Here is a 17,537-nt window from a genome sequence, read left to right as displayed (position 1 = left end):
ATACTCAAATCCATTACTGACGAATACTGGCTAGTTGAATATCCATGGTGATTTGTGGTGATCAGCGTTTTCCAAACTGACAAATCCCTTTTTGGTTGCCAGCTTTATTTCACTGGTTCTAAGACAGCATCTGAGTTATATTTCAAGTAAGTCATATAATACTAATTAAGGTGGAACTCACTAAAACCAGAATATTAGATTTTAAGAGTACTGTGAAAAGTCAGTGCTGAACTTGATGCCTGTGGTCTTCTTTCCAGAGAGATGTTTTCCACGATCTTGGCAGGGGAATTCTGGACAGTACCTGGCAAGGCTATAATACTACTCTCCTGGCTTATGGCCAAACTGGCTCTGGAAAAAGCTATTCCATGATTGGGTTTGGGGCAAACAAGGGTATCATTCCAAATGTGTGTGAAGAGCTATTTCAAGCAATTGAGAACCGGGAGAAAAATCAAGAATACCAGGTATGTATTATTCTAGAATCCCTTATTTAAGGAATTTTTTTTTCATTTTGGAAATTCTCTGCCCCCAATGAAAGTTATCAGCATCTCTATTTTAGGATAATGTTAATTTTCCATACCAAAACCTTTACATGATTACAAAATCAAGTTGTAGCTAAATAAAATGTTGAATTGTTCTGGTTCTATGGAGGCAAACCCAAGGAGATATTTTTAAAAGGCATTTTGAGTACCATAGAAACAGGAATGCTGACAATAGCAAGGGATCATTGTTGAGGCTTATAACACAAAACCTTAGCTAACTCAAGTCTCTGGTTCCCTTTGCTCCCCTCTCCTACCAAGGTTGTGGGTGTGTTATCATCTTAATTAATTTATTTTTACTTCTAAATAAAGAATGTTATTTTGTTTCTTAATTATCCCAGCATAGTTTCTTACGTGCCCTAGCATAGAAGGCCCAAGAAGGTGAAAGAGCTGTGCCTGAAGGCTATAAGACACTGATGAAAGAAATTGATGAAAACACAGATAAATGGATGTACATCCTGTGTTCATGAACTGGATGAATTAATATTGTTAAAATGTCCATATTACCCAAAGCAATCTACTGATTCAATACAATCTCTATCAAAATTCCGATGGCATATTTCACAGAAGTAGAACAATTCTAAAATTTGTATATAACCACAAAAGATCCCAAATAGCTAAAATAATCTTGAGAAAGAAGACCAAAGCTGGAAGCATCACACCCCCTGATTTCAAACTATACTACAGAGCTATAATAATTTTAAAAAAGTATGGTACTGACACAAAAACAGGCACAGAGATCAATAGAACAGAACTGAGAGGCCAGAAATAAACAAACACACATATGGATGATTAATTTATGACGAAGGAGCAAAGAACATGCAATGAGGAAAGGACAGTCTCTTCAATAAATGGTGTTGGGAAAACTGGACAGCCATATGCAAAAGAATGGAATTAGACCACTATATTACACTATACACAAAAATTTACTCAAAATGGATTAAAGACTTGAATGTAAGTTTTGAAACCATAAACGTCCTAGAAGAAAACATAGGCAGTAACCTCTATGAAATCGGTCTTAGCAATGTTTCTGTGGCTCTGACTCCAAAAGCAAGGGAAAGAAAAGCAAAAATAAACAAATGGGACTAATAAAACAAAAAACCTTCTGCACAGAGAAGGAAACCATCATTAAAATGAAAAAACAAATAAAAAGAAATGAAACTGAGTTATTTGTAATGAGATGGATGGACCTAGAGTCTGTCATACAGAGTGAAGTAAGCCAGAAGAGAAAAACAAATACCGTATGCTAACACATATATATGAAATCTAAAAAAAAAAAAAATAGTCATGAAGAATCTAGGGGCAAGACGGGAATAAAGACACAGACCTACTAGAGAATGGACTTGAAGATATGGGGAGGGGGAAGGGTAAGCTGTGACAAAGTGAGAGAGTGGCATGGACATACATAGATTCCCAAATGTAAAATAGATAGCTAGTGGGAAGCAGCAGCATAGCACAGGGATATCAGCTCAGTGCTTTGTGATGACCTAGAGGGGTGGGATAGGAGGATGGGAGGGAGGCTCAAGAGGGAGGGGATATGGGGACATATGTATGCATATGGCTGATTCACTTTGGTGTACAACAGAAACTAACACAGTATTGTGAAGCAATTATACTCCAATAAAGGTCTATTTTTAAAAAATGAAAAGGCAACCGACTGAATGGGAGAAGATATTTGCAAATCATATATCCAATAAGAGGTTAATATCCAAAGTATATAAAGAACTTATACAACTCAACAGCAAAAAAACCCTATTTAAAAATGGGCAGAAGACCTGAAAAGGCACTTCCAAAGAAGATATACAGATGAGCAACAGGGACATGAAAAGATGTTCAACGTCACTAATTATTAGGGAAAAGAAACTCAAAACCACAATGAGAAATTGTTACCAAAAATGGGGTACAGCTGCTCACTGCTCAAAAGCCAACAAAGGGGCAAGGTTGGTGGAAAGGAAAGTTTGCTTTATATTTCAGAGGCTGGCAACCTGTGGGGGAGGGTGGACTCCTGTCCAAAGGCCGACTGCCACCAACAGTCAGTGGGCAAGAGCTTTTACAGAGAAAGGAGAGAGGGGGCTACATGTAGAAACAGTAGTGTCAGCTCTGACATCTTGAAATTGGTCGTGTGGTGATCTGATCAGCATCATCTTGATTGTTTTAAGTATGGTTAATCTTCAGTTCCAGGGTCGGTTTGTTCCCATTTTTTTGAGGCCAGTTCTCAGAATTGTGGCAGCTTTTGTCATGGCTACAGTCTGGTCATCATGCAGTTAACTTCTTCCACCTGGTGGAGTTTTTTAGTATGTATAAGACAGCTCAAAGGATATGGCTCAGAATATTATCTACAGCCCTTGGAGAGGAACTAAATATCCTTGACTATGCTTAATGGCCATCTGTATGTCTTCTTTAGAGAAATGTCTATTTAGGTCTTCTGCCCATTTTTTGATTGGGTTTTTTGTTTTTTTAATATTGAGCTGCATGAGCTGTTAATATATGTTGGAGGTTAATCCTTTGTCCGTTGATTTGTTGGCAAATATTTTCTCCCATTCTGAGGGTTGTCTTTTCATCTTGTTTATAGTTTATTTTGCAGTGCAAAAGCTTTTAAGTTTCATTAGGTCCCATTTGTTTATTTTTGTTTTTATTTCCATTACTCTAGCAGGTGGGTCAAAAAAGATCTTGCTGTGATTTATGTCAAAGAGTGTTCTTCCTATGTTTTCCTCTAAGAGTTTTACAGTCTTACATTTAGGTCTTTAATTCATTTTGAGATTATTTTTGTGTATGGTGTTAGGAAGTGTTCAAATTTCATTCTTTTACATGTGGCTGTCCAGTTTTCCCAGCACCACTTATTGAAGAGACTGTCTTTTCTCCATTGTATATCCTTGCCTCCTTTGTCATAGATTGGTTCACTGTAGGTGCGTGGGTTTATCTCTGGGCTTTCTATCATGTTCCATTGATCTCTATTTCTGTTTTTGGGCCAGTACCATATTGTCTTGATTACTCTAGCTTTGTAGTATAATCTGAAGTCAGGGAGTCTGATTCCTCCAGCTCCGTTTTTTTCCCTCAAGATTTCTTTGGCTATTTGGGGTCTTTTGTGTCTCCATACAAATTTTAAGATTTTTGTTCTAGTTCTGTAAAAAATGCCACTGGTAATGTGATAGGGATTGCACTGAATCTGTAGATTGCTTTGGGTAGTATAGTCATCTTCACAATATTGATTCTTCCAATCCAAGAACATGGTATATCACTCCATCTGTTTGTGTCATATTTGATTTTTCATCAGAGTCTTATAGTTTTCTGAGTACAGGCCTTTTACTTCCTTAGGTAAGTTTATTCCTAGGTATTTTATTCTTTTTGTTGCAATGGTGAAAGGGATTGTTTCTTTAATTTCTCTTTCTGATCTATCGTTGTTAGTGTATAGGAATGCAAGAGATTTCTGTGCATTAATTTTGTATCCTGCAACTTTACCAGATTCACTGATTAGCTCTAGTAGTTTTCTGGTGGCATCTTTAGGATTCTCTATGTAGAGTATCATGTCACCTGCAAACAGTGACAGTTTTACTTCTTCTTTTCTAATTTATATTCCTTTTATTTCTTTCTCTTCTCTGATTACCGTGGCTAGGACTTCCAAAACTATGTTGAATAATAGGGGCGAGAGTGGACATCCTTGTCTTGTTCCTGATCTTAGAGGAAATGTTTTCAGTTTTTCACGATTGAGAATGATGTTTACTGTGGGTTTGTCGTATATGGCCTTTATTATGTTGAGGTAGTTTCCCTCTATGCCCACTTTCTGGAGAGTTTTTACCACAAATGGGTAAAACGTTTGTCAAAAGCTTTTTCTGCATGTATTGAGATGATCATATGGTTTTTCTCCTTCAATTTGTTAATATGGTGTATCACATTGATTTGCTTATATTGAAGAATCTTGCATCCCTGGGATAAATCCCACTTGATCATGGTGTATGATCCTTTTAATGTGTTGTTGGATTCTGTTTGCTAGTATTTGGTTGAGGATTTTTGCATCTATATTCATCAGTGATATTGGTCTGTAATTTTCTTTTTCTGTAGTATCTTTGTCTGGTTTTGCTATCAGGGTAATGGTGGCCTCATAGAATGAGTTTGGGAGTGTTCCTTCCTCTGCAGTTTTTTGGAAGAGTTTGAGAAGGATGGGTGGTAGCAGTTCTCTAAATGTTTGATAGAATTCACCTGTGAAGCCATCTGGTCCTGGACTTTTGTTTGTTGGAAGATTTTTAATCACAGTTTCAATTTCTTTACTTGTGATTGGTCTGTTCATGTTTTCTATTTCTTCCTGGTTCAGTCGTGGAAGGTTATACCTTTCTAAGAATTTGTCCATTTCTTCCAGGTTGTCCATTTTATTGGCATAGAGTTGCTTGTAGTAGTCGCTTAGGATGCTTTGTATTTCTGTGGTGTCTGTTGTAACTTCTCTTTTTTCATTTCTAATTTTAGAGTCCTCTCCCTCTTTTTCTTGATGAGTCTGGCTAAAGGTTTATCAATTTTGTTTATCTTTTCAAAGAACTAGCTTTTAGTTTTATTGATCTTTGCTACTGTTTTCTTTGTTTCTATTTCATTTATTTCTGCTCTGATCTTTAGGATTTCTTTCCTTGTACTAACTTTTGATTATGTTTGTTCTTCTTTCTCTAGTTTCTTTAGGTGTAAGGTTAGATAGTTTATTTGAGATTTTTCTTGTTTCTTGAGGTAGGATTGTATTGCTATAAACAACTTCCCTTTTAGAACTACTTTTGTTGCATCCCGTAGGTTTTGGATCATTGTGTTTTCATTGTCATTTGTCTCTAGGTAATTTTTGATATCCTCTTTGATTCTTCAGTGATCTCTTGGTTATTTAGTAACATATTGTTTAGCCTCCATGTGTTTGCGGTTTTTATGGGTTTTTTTCCCTGTAATTGATTTCTAATCTCATAGTGTTTTAGTTGGAAAAGGTGCTTGAGATGATTTCAATTTTCTTAAATTTACTGAGGCTTGATTTGTGACCCAAGGTGTGATCCATCCTGGAGAATGTTCCATGAGCACTTGAGAAGAAAGTGAATTCTGTTGTTTTGGGATGGAATGTCCTAAAAATATCAATTAAGTCCATCTTGTTTAATGTATCATTTAAGGCTTGTGTTTCCTTATTTATTTTCACTTTGGATGATCTGTCCATTGGTGAAAGTGGGTTGTTAAAGTCCCCTACTATTATTGTGTTATTGTCGATTTCCCATTTTATGGCTGTTAGCATTTGCCTTATGTACTGAGGTGCTCCTATGTTGGGTGCATAAATATTTACAATTGTTATATCTTCTTCTTGGATTGATCCCTTGATCATTATGTAGTGTCCTTCTTTGTCTCTTGTAATAGTCTTTATTTTAAAGTCTATTTTATCTGATATGAGTATTGCTACTCCAGCATTCTTTTGATTTCCTTTTGCATGGAGTATCTTTTTCTATCCCCTCACTTTCAGTCTGTATGTGTCCCTAGGTCTGAAGTAGGTCTCTTGTAGACAGCATATATATGGGTCTTGTTTTTGTATCCATTCAGCAAGCCTGTGTCTTTTGGTGGGAGCATTTAATCCATTCACATTTAAGGTAAATATCGATATGTATGTTCCTATGACCATTTTCTTAATTGTTTTGGGTTTGTTTTTGTAGGTCCTTTTCTTCTCTTGTGTTTCCCACTTAGAGAAGTTCCTTTAGCATTTGTTGTAGACCTGGTTTGGTGGTGCTGAATTCTCTTAACTTTTGCTTGTCTGTAAAGCTTTTGATTTCTCCATCGAATCTGAATGAGATCCTTGCATGGTAGAGTATTCTTGGTTGTAGGTTCTTCCCTTTCACCACTTTAAGTATATCATGCCACTCTCTTCTGGTATGTAGAGTTTCTGCTGAGAAATCAGCTGTTAACCTTATGTGAGTTCTCTCGTGTGTTATTTGTCATTTTTCCCTTGTTGCTTTTAATAATTTTTCTTTGTCTTTAATATTTGTCTATTTGATTACTATGTGTCTCAGCATGTTTCTCCTTGGGTTTATCATGCCTGGGACTCTGCGCTTCCTGGACTTGGGTGGCTATTTCCTTTCCCATGTTAGGGAAATTTTCAACTATAATCTCTTCAAATATTTTCTTGGGTCCTTCCTCTCTCTCTTCTCCTTCTGGGACCCCTATAATGTGAATGTTGGTGCATTTAATGTTGTCCCAGAAGTCTCATAGGCTGTCTTCATTTCTTTTCATTCTTTCTTCTTGATTCTATTCTGTGGCAGTGAATTCCACCATTCTGTCTTCTAGGTCACTTATCCGTTCTTCTGCCTCAGTTATTCTGCTATTGATTTCCTTCTAGTGTATTTTTCATTCAGTTGTATTGTTCATCTCTGTTTGTTCTTTCGCCTAGGTGTTTGTTCTTTAATTCTTCTAAGTCTTTGTTAAACATTTCTTGCATCTTCTCAATCTTTGCCTCCATTCTTTTTCCGAGGTCCTGGATCATCTTCACTCTCATTTTTCTGAATTCTATTTCTGGAAGGTTGCCGATCTCCACTTCATTTAGTTGTTTTTCTGGGGTTTTATCTTGTTCCTTCCCCTGGTACATAGTCCTCTGCCTTTTCATTTTGTCTATCTTTCTGTGAATGTAATTTTTGTTCCACAGGCTGCAGGATTGTAGTTCTTCTTCTTCTGTCTGCCCTCTGGTGGATGAGGCTGTCTAAGAGGCTTGTGCAAGTTTCCTGATGAGAGGGACTGGTGGTGGGTAGAGCTGGGTGTTGCTCTGGTGGGCAGAGCCCAGTAAAACTTTGCTTGTCTGCTGATGGGTGGGGTGGCCTGAGGCGACCCAGCACTGGAGGCTACAGGCTCTTTGCTGGGGCTAATGGTGGTCTCCAGGAGGGCTCATGCCAAGGAGTATTTCCCAGAGCTTCTGCTGTCAGTGTCCTTGTCCCTGCTATGAGCCACAGCCACCCCCAGCCTCTCCAGGAGACCCTCCAACACTAGCAGGTAGGTCTGGTTCAGTGTCCTATGGGGTCACTGCTCCTTCCCCCTGGGTCCTGATGTGCACACTACTTTGTGTGTGCCCTCCAAGAGTGGAGTCTCTGTTTCCCCCAGTCCTGTCAAAGTCCTGCAATCAAATCCCGCTAGCCTTCAAAGTCTGATTCTCTGGGAATTCCTCCTCCCATTGCCAGACACCCAGGTTGGGAAACCTGACATGGGGCTCAGAACCTTCACTCCAGTGGGTAGACTTCTGTGGTATAATTGTTCTCCAGTTTGTGAGTCACCCACCCAGTGGTTATGGGATTTGATTTTATTGTGCTTGCACCCCTCCTACCATCTCATTGCAGCTTCTCCTTTGACTTTGGATGTGGGGTATCTTTTTTGGTGAGTTCCAGTGTCTTCCTCTCGATGATTGTTCAGCAGTTAATTGTGATTTCGGTGCTCTCACAAGAGAGAGTGAGAGCATGTCCTTCTACTCCGCCATCTTGAACCAATCCTAGACTGCCTTCTTTTGTTTCTGCATTATCTCACTTCTCTGATTAAACTTATTCTTTGACTAAACTTTTTCCACACACAAAAAGCAGGATGAAGACATAGTGGGCAATGACCATAGGGTCCTGCTCCATTTCAATGCCACCTTGCACCTGTTAGAATGGCTATCATCAAAAATGACAAGAGATAGGGAATTCCCTGGTGGTCTAGTGGTTAAGATGCAGGCTTCCAGTGCCATGGGCCCGGGTTTGATCCCTGGTTGGGGAACTAGGATCCCTCCAGCTGTGTGGCATGGCCAGAAAAAACAAACAAACAAACAAAAAAAATGACAAGAGATAAGTGTTAGTGAGGAAGTGGAGAAAAGGGAACACTTGTGACTATTGGTGGGACTTTAAATTGGTACAGTCACTATGGAAAAGAGAATGGAGATTCCTCAGAAAACTAAAAAAGAACTACCATATGATCCAGCAATTCCACTCCTGGATATTTATCCAGAAACAATGAAAACAACAATTCATAAAGATACATGCACCCCAAATTGCATAGCAGCATTATTTACAATAGCCAAGATATGGATGCAACTTAAATGTCCATCAAGGATGAATGCATAAAGAAGATGAGGGCATATATATATATAAAATAATGAAATCCTGCCATTTGTGACAACATGGATGGACCTTGAAGGCATTACAGATGGAGAAAGACAAATACTATATGATTTCACTCATATGTGTAACCTAAAAAAACATGGTCTAATCCTTGACCATTTTTTAAATTTTAGTTCTTCTCTGTTAGTTCTTCTTTTAGTTTCTTCCCTTGTGGTTTGATGATTTTCTTTAGTGGTATGCTTGTGTCCCTTTCTCTCTAGTTTTTGTGTGTCTATTGTAGGTTTTTGACTTGTGGTTATCATGGGGTTCATATATCTTAACCTATATCTACTTGTTTGAAACTGGTGGTCATTTAAGTTCAAACATATTCTAAAATCTACATTTTTTCCTCCCTTCCCCTATGTTTTGTGTTTGTGATGTCATATTTTATATCTTCATGCTTACCCCTTCACTGTTTATTATAATTATAGTTTATTTTATATTTTTTTTGTCTTTTAATCTTCATACTAGTTTATTTAAGTTGTTGATCCACAGCCTTTACTATATATTTGCATTTACTAGTGAGATTTTTCCTTTCCTATAGATTCTTAGTTGTTGTGGCCTTTTCTTTTCCACTTAGAGAAGGCCTTTTAACATTTCTTTTAGGGTCGATTTAGTATTGATAAACTCTTTTAGTTTTTGCTTATTTGGGAAGTTCTGGAGATGAAGGAGCTAGGGCCAGAGCCAGGTCTGACCTGGGGCTTCTCAGTGGCTGTCACTGCCCCATAGGGGGCAGGGTCGAGCCTCAAGTTACTGGAGCAGAAGCCTTTAGGGTTGGGTCGAAGCTGGCTTTTAAGTGTGTGCTCTTCCCCCTCCCAGCACCTTCACCCCAGAGGGCAGCAGTGCTGGGGCAATAGGGGCTGGAGCAGGTGCGTGACTCTGGCTGGGGCATGCCAGGGCAGTTGCAGGAAACTGGCCAGAGTCCCATGCAGTTTTAATCTGCTTTCTCTGCCTTGTTTCTGGAGTAAGCAAGTGTGTGCACACTCTTCATGAGTGGAGTCTAGGTTTCTTACAGCCCTCTGTTGGTCTCACTGGTTTTCAAACCAGCGAGGGGGACTCATCCTCCCGGTGTCACACCCCAGGGCTGGGTTGCCCACTGTGTGTTCAAACCTCTCACTCCCCAGGAGGATCTCCAAGCCTGTGTAATACCTCTCCTCTTCTGTGTCCCTCCCAGGGGCACAGGTCCCGACTTGATTGCTTCTCTTCCCTTCCGACCCGATTCTGTGTGGATCTTTCTTATAGCCTTGGTTTTGTAAGCATCCTTCTGCTGGTTTCCAATTAGTTTTCAGTGAGAATTGCTCCACGGGTAGACGTATTTTTGATGTGTTAATGAGGGGAAGTGAGCTTAGCGTTCTCCTGTGCTGCCATCTTGATCTCCCCTCCCATTTGTTCATCTTAAAATGTGATGCTCTCTGAAGCTAGTTGGAAGCTCTGGGGAGGTAAGGTTTGACTGGCAGGACTCACTACAGGGTGACTAACAGACAAGCCAGCTTTTCATGGGTGCGGGATTGTGGTGGCAAAATGTCAGTATCTTAGAGCCTTTTCTCTAGACTAGAGTCATTCAGATTCCTCCAATCTCCTGTTTAAGAGGTGTAAGCTTGGCTAGCATTACTCCAAAAGCACAGTAGGGTAAAGACCAATCTTTTTCTCTGCATATGTTCAGATCAGAGAGTGAGCAATAAAGAACAACCTTTTACTCTTCACAATTGAGACTGAAACACACACACACAGGCACACACACATGCAATGTTTTGTATCTGTTTTTAATTTATATGAAGAACTTCCTCCATATCATTAAAATTATTTGAGAATCTCCTATTGCTTGTGAAAAAGAGCTTTACTATATTTAATATTTAGCTTTTTCCTTTGTTGTACATTTATCTTGTTTCCATAGTACTTTTTTTTTTTTTTCAAAGATGACTGTTTCAAGAGAATCTTAATTTACTTTATGCCCTTTTTTATACAGGTTACATTCAGCATGCTGGAAATTTACAATGAACAGGTAACTGTGATTATATTTTCTGACACACAAATCTGACTGACTCTCTGCAGCTTAATAAATATCAGAGGCTCCCCCTCACCTATCCTACAGATAAAGTCAAAACTCTTTAGCCCTAACTATTCAGCCCTAACCTACCTCATTTTAGGTAGGTTCCACTTCATTTTATGTCCTTGTGTCTCCACACATTCTATTCTTCAGCCACATAGAACTATTCTTCCTTTCCAGAATATGTCATTCTTTCCTACATCTATCTTCCCCTACCTGGAATACCCTTCCTGCTTTCTCTGGCCTTAAAGAAACTACTAAACTTCAAATCCAGCTCAGATGTCAGCTCCTCTATACATCCTAAGGCTTCAGTCAGTCTGGCTTCAGTACAGTGGTTGGCAAACTTTATCTTCAAAGTCCAGACAGTAAATATTTTAGGCTTTGAGGGCCATAAAGTCTCTGTCACCACTACTGTATTCTGCCCTCAGAGCACAAAAGCAGCCACAGAGGATATGTAAGTGAGTGGACGTGGCTGCATACCAATAAACCTTTGTTTACAGACACTGAAGCTTGAATTCCACCTAATTTTCACGTCACAAAATGTTTTTCTTTTGATTTTTTCAGCCATTTAAAAGTGTGAAGAACATTCTTACCTCAATGATCATACAAAAACAAGTGGAGGGCCGAATTTGGCCCATGGGCCATAGTTTGCCTGATCATAGTTAGAACCTGGTTTCAAATCCCAGCTCTCTCATTTACTAGCTTTGTGACTTTGGGATATCACTTTATCTCAGAGCTCAGTTTGCTTATTTATAAAGTAGAGAATTTAAAATAAGACACTACACTTTGAGATGCACTGAATCTTAAATTTCTAGCGTAGTGCTTATCAAACACTAGACATTGAGCAACCTTTCCTCTTTGTGCTTATATCATACTGTAAAATTTTATTTACATATTTGTATCTCCAGAACAGATAATTGCACCTTTCTATTGGCAATACTTAGTATAATACTTGGTTTAGAATGGATGCCCCTAAGGTTTGCTGAATGGGTAAATTGACAGAGGTATCTATAATTGTAAGTTTCTTAAGGGTAGTTTCATACCCCAAGATTTCTTGTGTAACCCCAAGCACTATCCCAAAGCCTTGCACTTAATCATTACTAAATAAATATTACTGAAGGAATAAATCTGTCAGTGTTTTTCTCTTTATATTAAGGAGAGAAAATATCCATTTTTTTCCTCATATGCTTCCATGAGCCATTTATCACTGTTGAAGGTTGATAGTAAATTCAAATGGGTTATTATGTTAAGGTCACAGATTCAGTTTCTATTTCTTTCAAGTTGATGGGCTTGGGAGACAGTATAGCTCCTTTATTTCATACCAATAACTTCAGGAGGACAACTTCACTTCCCTTATTACGAAGTTCTTGTGAAAGGAACGGGGGGGAAATGGCATCACATTGTGGGTCCCTTACTGATACCTATTAATGAGGATAATCTCTCTGGAGTTCTCTTTTCTTATCTCTAAAATAAGGACATTGGACATCCTAAATACTTCTTCATGTCTCACCTTCTATGAGTCTCTGGTATTTTCCAGCAGTACTTCAACAAAGGGACATTTATTAGATACTTTTCATGTTTCAGACATCATACTAGACTCTGAGAATGAATAAAACCTAAGACATGATTCCTGCCATGGAGAAGTTTCGTAGAAGATATAACATCCACTGCAAATAGTAATAAAATATATTACATATGCTGCATGAATGGTGAAAAGAAAGGCATAAAAGAGAGAGAATTAATAATGCCTGGGATTGTTGGTGTTGTTTGTCAACAGAGTTAGACTGGGCCTTGAAAGATATTTATGAGTTTGGTGAGGCAGTAGGAGGGCTGGGGGGCACTTTAGGCAGGAGGATTCGTATTTAATAAGTCCAAGGATACGTGAAAGCACATGGCGTTTAAGGGAACAGTGAGGGTCCTGTGTAGCCAGAGCTGGAAGCATGTGGGGAGGTGAGAACAGGGAAGCATCCGGAGATGGAGCTAAACATCAGTTGCTAAAAGGCAAAGGCTCTTTGTCTGGGAGGCAATGGAGAGTCTGTGAAGGGTTCTAAACAGGGAAATAAGAGAATCAGACTGGGGTTTTAGAAGATTTCTCTAGCGGCAAAGTCATATTTGAAGGAGTGCCAGGTAGAGACAGACTTAGGAGAGTTCACAAGAGCTGAGGTGAGTGAGGAAGTTCTCGTGATAACCATCGATTCAATCTCCAGGTACAACCTGGAGGATCCGGTACCAGGATCTGCCCTTGTCTCTGGGCACTTCCATATTCCATTTAGATAAACCTACTTACCTTTTTTCTAATAAGCCTTCTTCAGACACATCTTCAGCCTTAGATGCCGCTTCCTACAATTTATAATCACTCAGTGGAAGTTATAGAAAAGGCTTCCTATCTAAGGCAGAGTTGCCTCCGTTCTGATGTCTTCTTATCTCTGGCCTTTTTGTCCACTGTCCTAATTTGCTTTCCTGAATTCAATCTGTGATCTTGCTTTGACTCTAGGCCTTAAAGCTACAGAATACTTGGGGAGATCTTAGAGACCATTTTATCCATCACTCTTCTCTTATGAGGAGAAAACTGGGAATGTAAGAGACTTTCCAAAGCTCTCACACTTTGGAGGCAGAACCAAAACTAAGAACTCAGGTCAGATTCCCAGCCCAGATCTCCCTGCATCGTATAACACCAACTACCTGCTGTAGGGGCTCTGGCTCTACCAGGCTCCCATAGCTCGACCTACTGTGCTTTGGCAGAAGTGGCTTTTTTGGGGGAGAGACAACATTGACTTTCACCTGAGACCATGGTCTAAGTGTGACATCACACAAATCTCCAATAATAAGAAGATCCAAAGAATTACCCACAGTCTCTTGTTAGGTTTGGCTGTAGCAAATACTGTTTGGGTTAAATAAGTTTCCCTTGGAAGTAGATATTCACAGTGGTGGCATTTGTTGCAGCATGATTTAACCTAGGCAGAACATTAGGTACTTTGAATGTTACTAACTTTTAACTATTTTAAGTTTCATTTATCACTGTTCTCAGGAAAGTAAGACTTCATTACTTTGTAATACAAAATTTGTGATAGGGGCTTCCCTGGTGGTGCAGTGGTTGAGAGTCTGCCTGCCGATGCAGGGGGCGCGGGTTCGAGCCCTGGTCTGGGAGGATCCCGCGTGCCGCGGAGCGACTGGGCCCGTGAGCCACAGTTGCTGGGCCTGCGCGTCTGCAGCCTGTGCTCCGCAACGGGAGAGCCTGCGATGGTGAGAGGCCCGCGCACCGCGATGAAGAGTGGCCCCCACTTGCCAAAACTACAGAAAGCCCTCGCACAGAAACGAAGACTCAACACAGCCATAAATAAATAAATAAATAAATAAAAATTAAAAAAAAAAAAAAAAAAAAAAGAGTTCTCATCACAAAGGAGAAAAAAAAAAAAAATTTGTGATAATTCAGAAAGAGGGTGGGAACATTATTTTTATATTATTCACAAAGGAGTTGTGAAACAACTACAAGAGTTAACAAGATTGCTAGGAGAATGTTTAGGATAATCCGAGAACAATGTTTTCAAGCACAAAAGCTTTAGAATCACCTATGTAAAGTCAGACAACTGTAGATACCGACTAAAATGTTTTTTCATGCTACAAAAGCAGTTCTGCCAATACTCCATATTCAGTGTATTAAACATTACTTGTTAGCTTAGCTTCAGTTACACTATCCTCTCCACAAGCAGTCACTGAGTTCCTACCACATGTCAGGAACCATGTTAGGATTTACTGTCCTAGTAAAGAAACATGCCCTGCCCTCAGGGACCTCGCAGTCTTGTTGAAGTGCTCTAAGTACTTGAACATAATAAAACTGAATTTCTAAAGAAAAATATGCTTCTGATTTCACTAATTACAACAGGTTTCCATATTTTCTTGCTTGTCATTTCTCTATTCCTTACTTATTTAAATTATGAGGTGGTCTGGTACCTACAGAACTTAAACATTTATTCATTTATCCAATACATATTTACTGAGCACTTAATATATTCTAGGAGCTGTGACAGTGAAATAAACAAAAATCCTTGCCTTCCTGAATATTGCATTATTTATTCTTTTTTCCACAGGTAAGAGATTTGCTGTCCAAAACCAAGAAACCTGGAGGGCTAAAAGTAAGGGAAGACCAACAACTGGGCTTTTATGTGGATGGTCTAAAGTCAGTGCCTTGTGAGAACTATGCCCAGATTGAAAGACTGATGGAACAAGGAACAAAAATAAGGACCACAGCTTCGACCAACATGAACACCAGCAGCAGCCGGTCTCACATGGTCATCACCATTCAGTTCAAGCAGGTGAGATTCAAGTGGATGCCATTGTCCCCACCTCCCTCCAAAGGGGTCCAGGGAAAGGTTCCCAGTAGCGTTATGGGCTGGTGAGTATTATGGAATCTTTTTAGATTTGATCTATGGATTAAGGTGGCTCTTTCCAAACATAGACTATAGGGTCAGGAGCAGGAGAAAGTGAGTCACTTGTCTTCTTGCCTCCCTCCCCCGACATCCATGCCCCCCAACCCCAGCCTAAGTGAGCCCGTTACTAACAGAGGGGTGGCAGTAAGACGTACCAGATCCCAGAAATGCCCCTGGGACTAAAGACTGCTTTCCCTCAAGTAAATTCCATGCTCTGGGAAACAGGTTTTGACCCCCAAGTTGATCAAACTGTGGAGATATGAGAGTGGGTCTGTGGTTTGTCATGGAGAATTCTACTAGTAGGCCTTGTGTGCATCACCAATATAATAATGCCCAACTTTCAGATCCATGAGCCTAGGGGACCACCAGATACTGAAGTGTCTTTCTGATATTTGGAAGTACAAAGATAAAGTCTTTGAAATCAGGTAATCCATGTAACGCCCCACTAACTAGAATCTTTGATAAACTAGAGCACACTTTTCTCCTCCATTCACCTTGGTGGATATCACCGAGTGATCTCTACAATTATGGACAATTTGATTCAGACATGGTTATTCACAAAGCCTGGTTAAACATTTAGCTACAATTTTACCACCTCCATCCCCTAAGCCACAGCACTAGTAATAGATAAAATAGTAATAAATAAAGATTGTCCTGCTCTAACCAGGAATAGTGGAAAAACACTAGACCATGTATGACTCTGTTTACCAGCTCTGAAACTTTGGGAAGTAACTTACCTTTCCTAAGTCTCAGTTTCTTGTTCTGTAAAAATGAGATGAATAGTTATCCTCATAGGAATGCTGAGAAGTTTAAATAGCATTCTGCATTTTAAAGAACCTTGTAAACTTTTAAATATTATTCACTTAATTTTACAATGTTCCTGCAATTCATAAACTTTAAATATGGTTTGCCTTGCTATTTTTTAAACTTGATATTTTAGAGGCAAGAGACAAAATTAACTGGAAAAGAATGATTTTACTCTGTTTATTGGTGTCAGTAACAATATTAACACCTATTAATGTATGCCAGACATGGTTAGAACCATTACATCTCTTATCTTTTACCCTCATAACATCCCAATAACATGCTATCATCCCTATTTTACAACTGAGAAAGTTGAAACTCTGAAAAGTTAAATCATTTGTTCAGTTACATGACAGAAAGGGAATCTGTAGTGTTCTTTCTATTACGTGACTACACCATCCTGAACAGTTACTTATTTTGCAGATTTCACAGTAGATTTAAAATACTTATTGATCACAGAAATACTAGGGCAATAGTTGGTATCTAATATATCGTTGGAATTAGCTTTGCAGAATTGGGAAGGGGCAACTGAGACATTTGAGCCTAGTAATGTTATTGTAAAATGTTATTATAAAGAGGATGGCATTTTAACTTGCAAATTTTATTACATCTTTTTTGAGGGTGAAATACAATTAGAAAAAATATTTTAGAATGTGAAATAGATTGTCTTCTTGTGTAGTCTGCTACCACTCTAATAGCATGACCTGTGTTGCTTTCCTACAGGTTTTCCTAGACAGAGACCTCAGCAAACAATCCAGTATTAATTTGGTGGATTTAGCTGGAAGTGAAAGGCAGAAATCTTCAGGATCTGAAGGTGACAGACTGAGGGAAGGATCACGAGTTAACTTAAGTTTAACCAATTTAGGAAATGTTATCAGGTAAATAATCAGTGAATAGGTATTTATTTGTGCCATAAAAATAAACTCAAATATCAAAATTTAGATTAATCATGACCCTTGGTTCATGACCCACTATCATCATTGGTTCATTCCTGGCCCTCCTGTAGATTTTATTCTAAACTAATTAATTGCTTTTAAATGAAATAACAAACACTAATAAAACCACCACCCAACCCAAGAAACAGTTGGTATTCCTCTCCTATTCTCCCCTTGGAGGTAACCACCATATTGAATTTTATGTTTATCTCCCTCCCTCCCTACTTCCTTCCCTCTTTCTTTCTTTTATCATTTCTTGTTTTATCGCTTGTGCACATTATTATTTATTAGTAGCACTGATTTTTGAATTTCGTAAAAGGGTAAAATATTATATTGCTTTCTGGATCTTGCCTTGTTAAGGTTACTTAGGTATAAATTACATATAGTAAAGTGCACAAATCTTAAATGTTCAGCTCAATGGATTTTTATATATGTATATATCTATGTAATTACCACCTAGATTGAGTTTTCTGAGTTTTGGATATTGTCTTTTACATCTGGCTTCATTCACTAAGGATTGTGTCTATGAGACTAATCCATGCTGTTTCACTTAGCAATTATTAATTGTTTTTCATTGCTATGCAGTTTTCCATTGTAGGAATATACCACTATTTATCCATTCTCCTCTTGTATGGGCATTTAGTTTGTTTCCAGGTTTTGACTATTATGAATAAAGT

At 38.7% G+C, this 17,537-nt stretch overlaps 1 protein-coding gene across 1 annotated transcript in view; it reads left to right on the top strand.

The window, feature by feature from the left end:
* Positions 1 to 17,537, top strand: part of LOC118903204 (kinesin-like protein KIF28P) — a 69,859-nt gene that overhangs the window by 10,194 nt on the left and 42,128 nt on the right. Inside the window, exons 3-6 of the mRNA XM_036868035.1 lie at positions 258 to 461; positions 10,614 to 10,649; positions 14,783 to 15,007; positions 16,649 to 16,803. Of these exons, the coding sequence (XP_036723930.1) occupies positions 258 to 461; positions 10,614 to 10,649; positions 14,783 to 15,007; positions 16,649 to 16,803 (620 nt within the window). The remainder of the gene's footprint in view (positions 1 to 257; positions 462 to 10,613; positions 10,650 to 14,782; positions 15,008 to 16,648; positions 16,804 to 17,537) is intronic.

Source organism: Balaenoptera musculus, chromosome 1, assembly GCF_009873245.2.
Source record: "Balaenoptera musculus isolate JJ_BM4_2016_0621 chromosome 1, mBalMus1.pri.v3, whole genome shotgun sequence".
Lineage (NCBI taxonomy): Eukaryota > Metazoa > Chordata > Mammalia > Artiodactyla > Balaenopteridae > Balaenoptera > Balaenoptera musculus.
The sequence above is the reverse complement of the archived record's forward strand: the minus strand, read 5'-3'. Positions and strand labels throughout refer to the sequence as shown.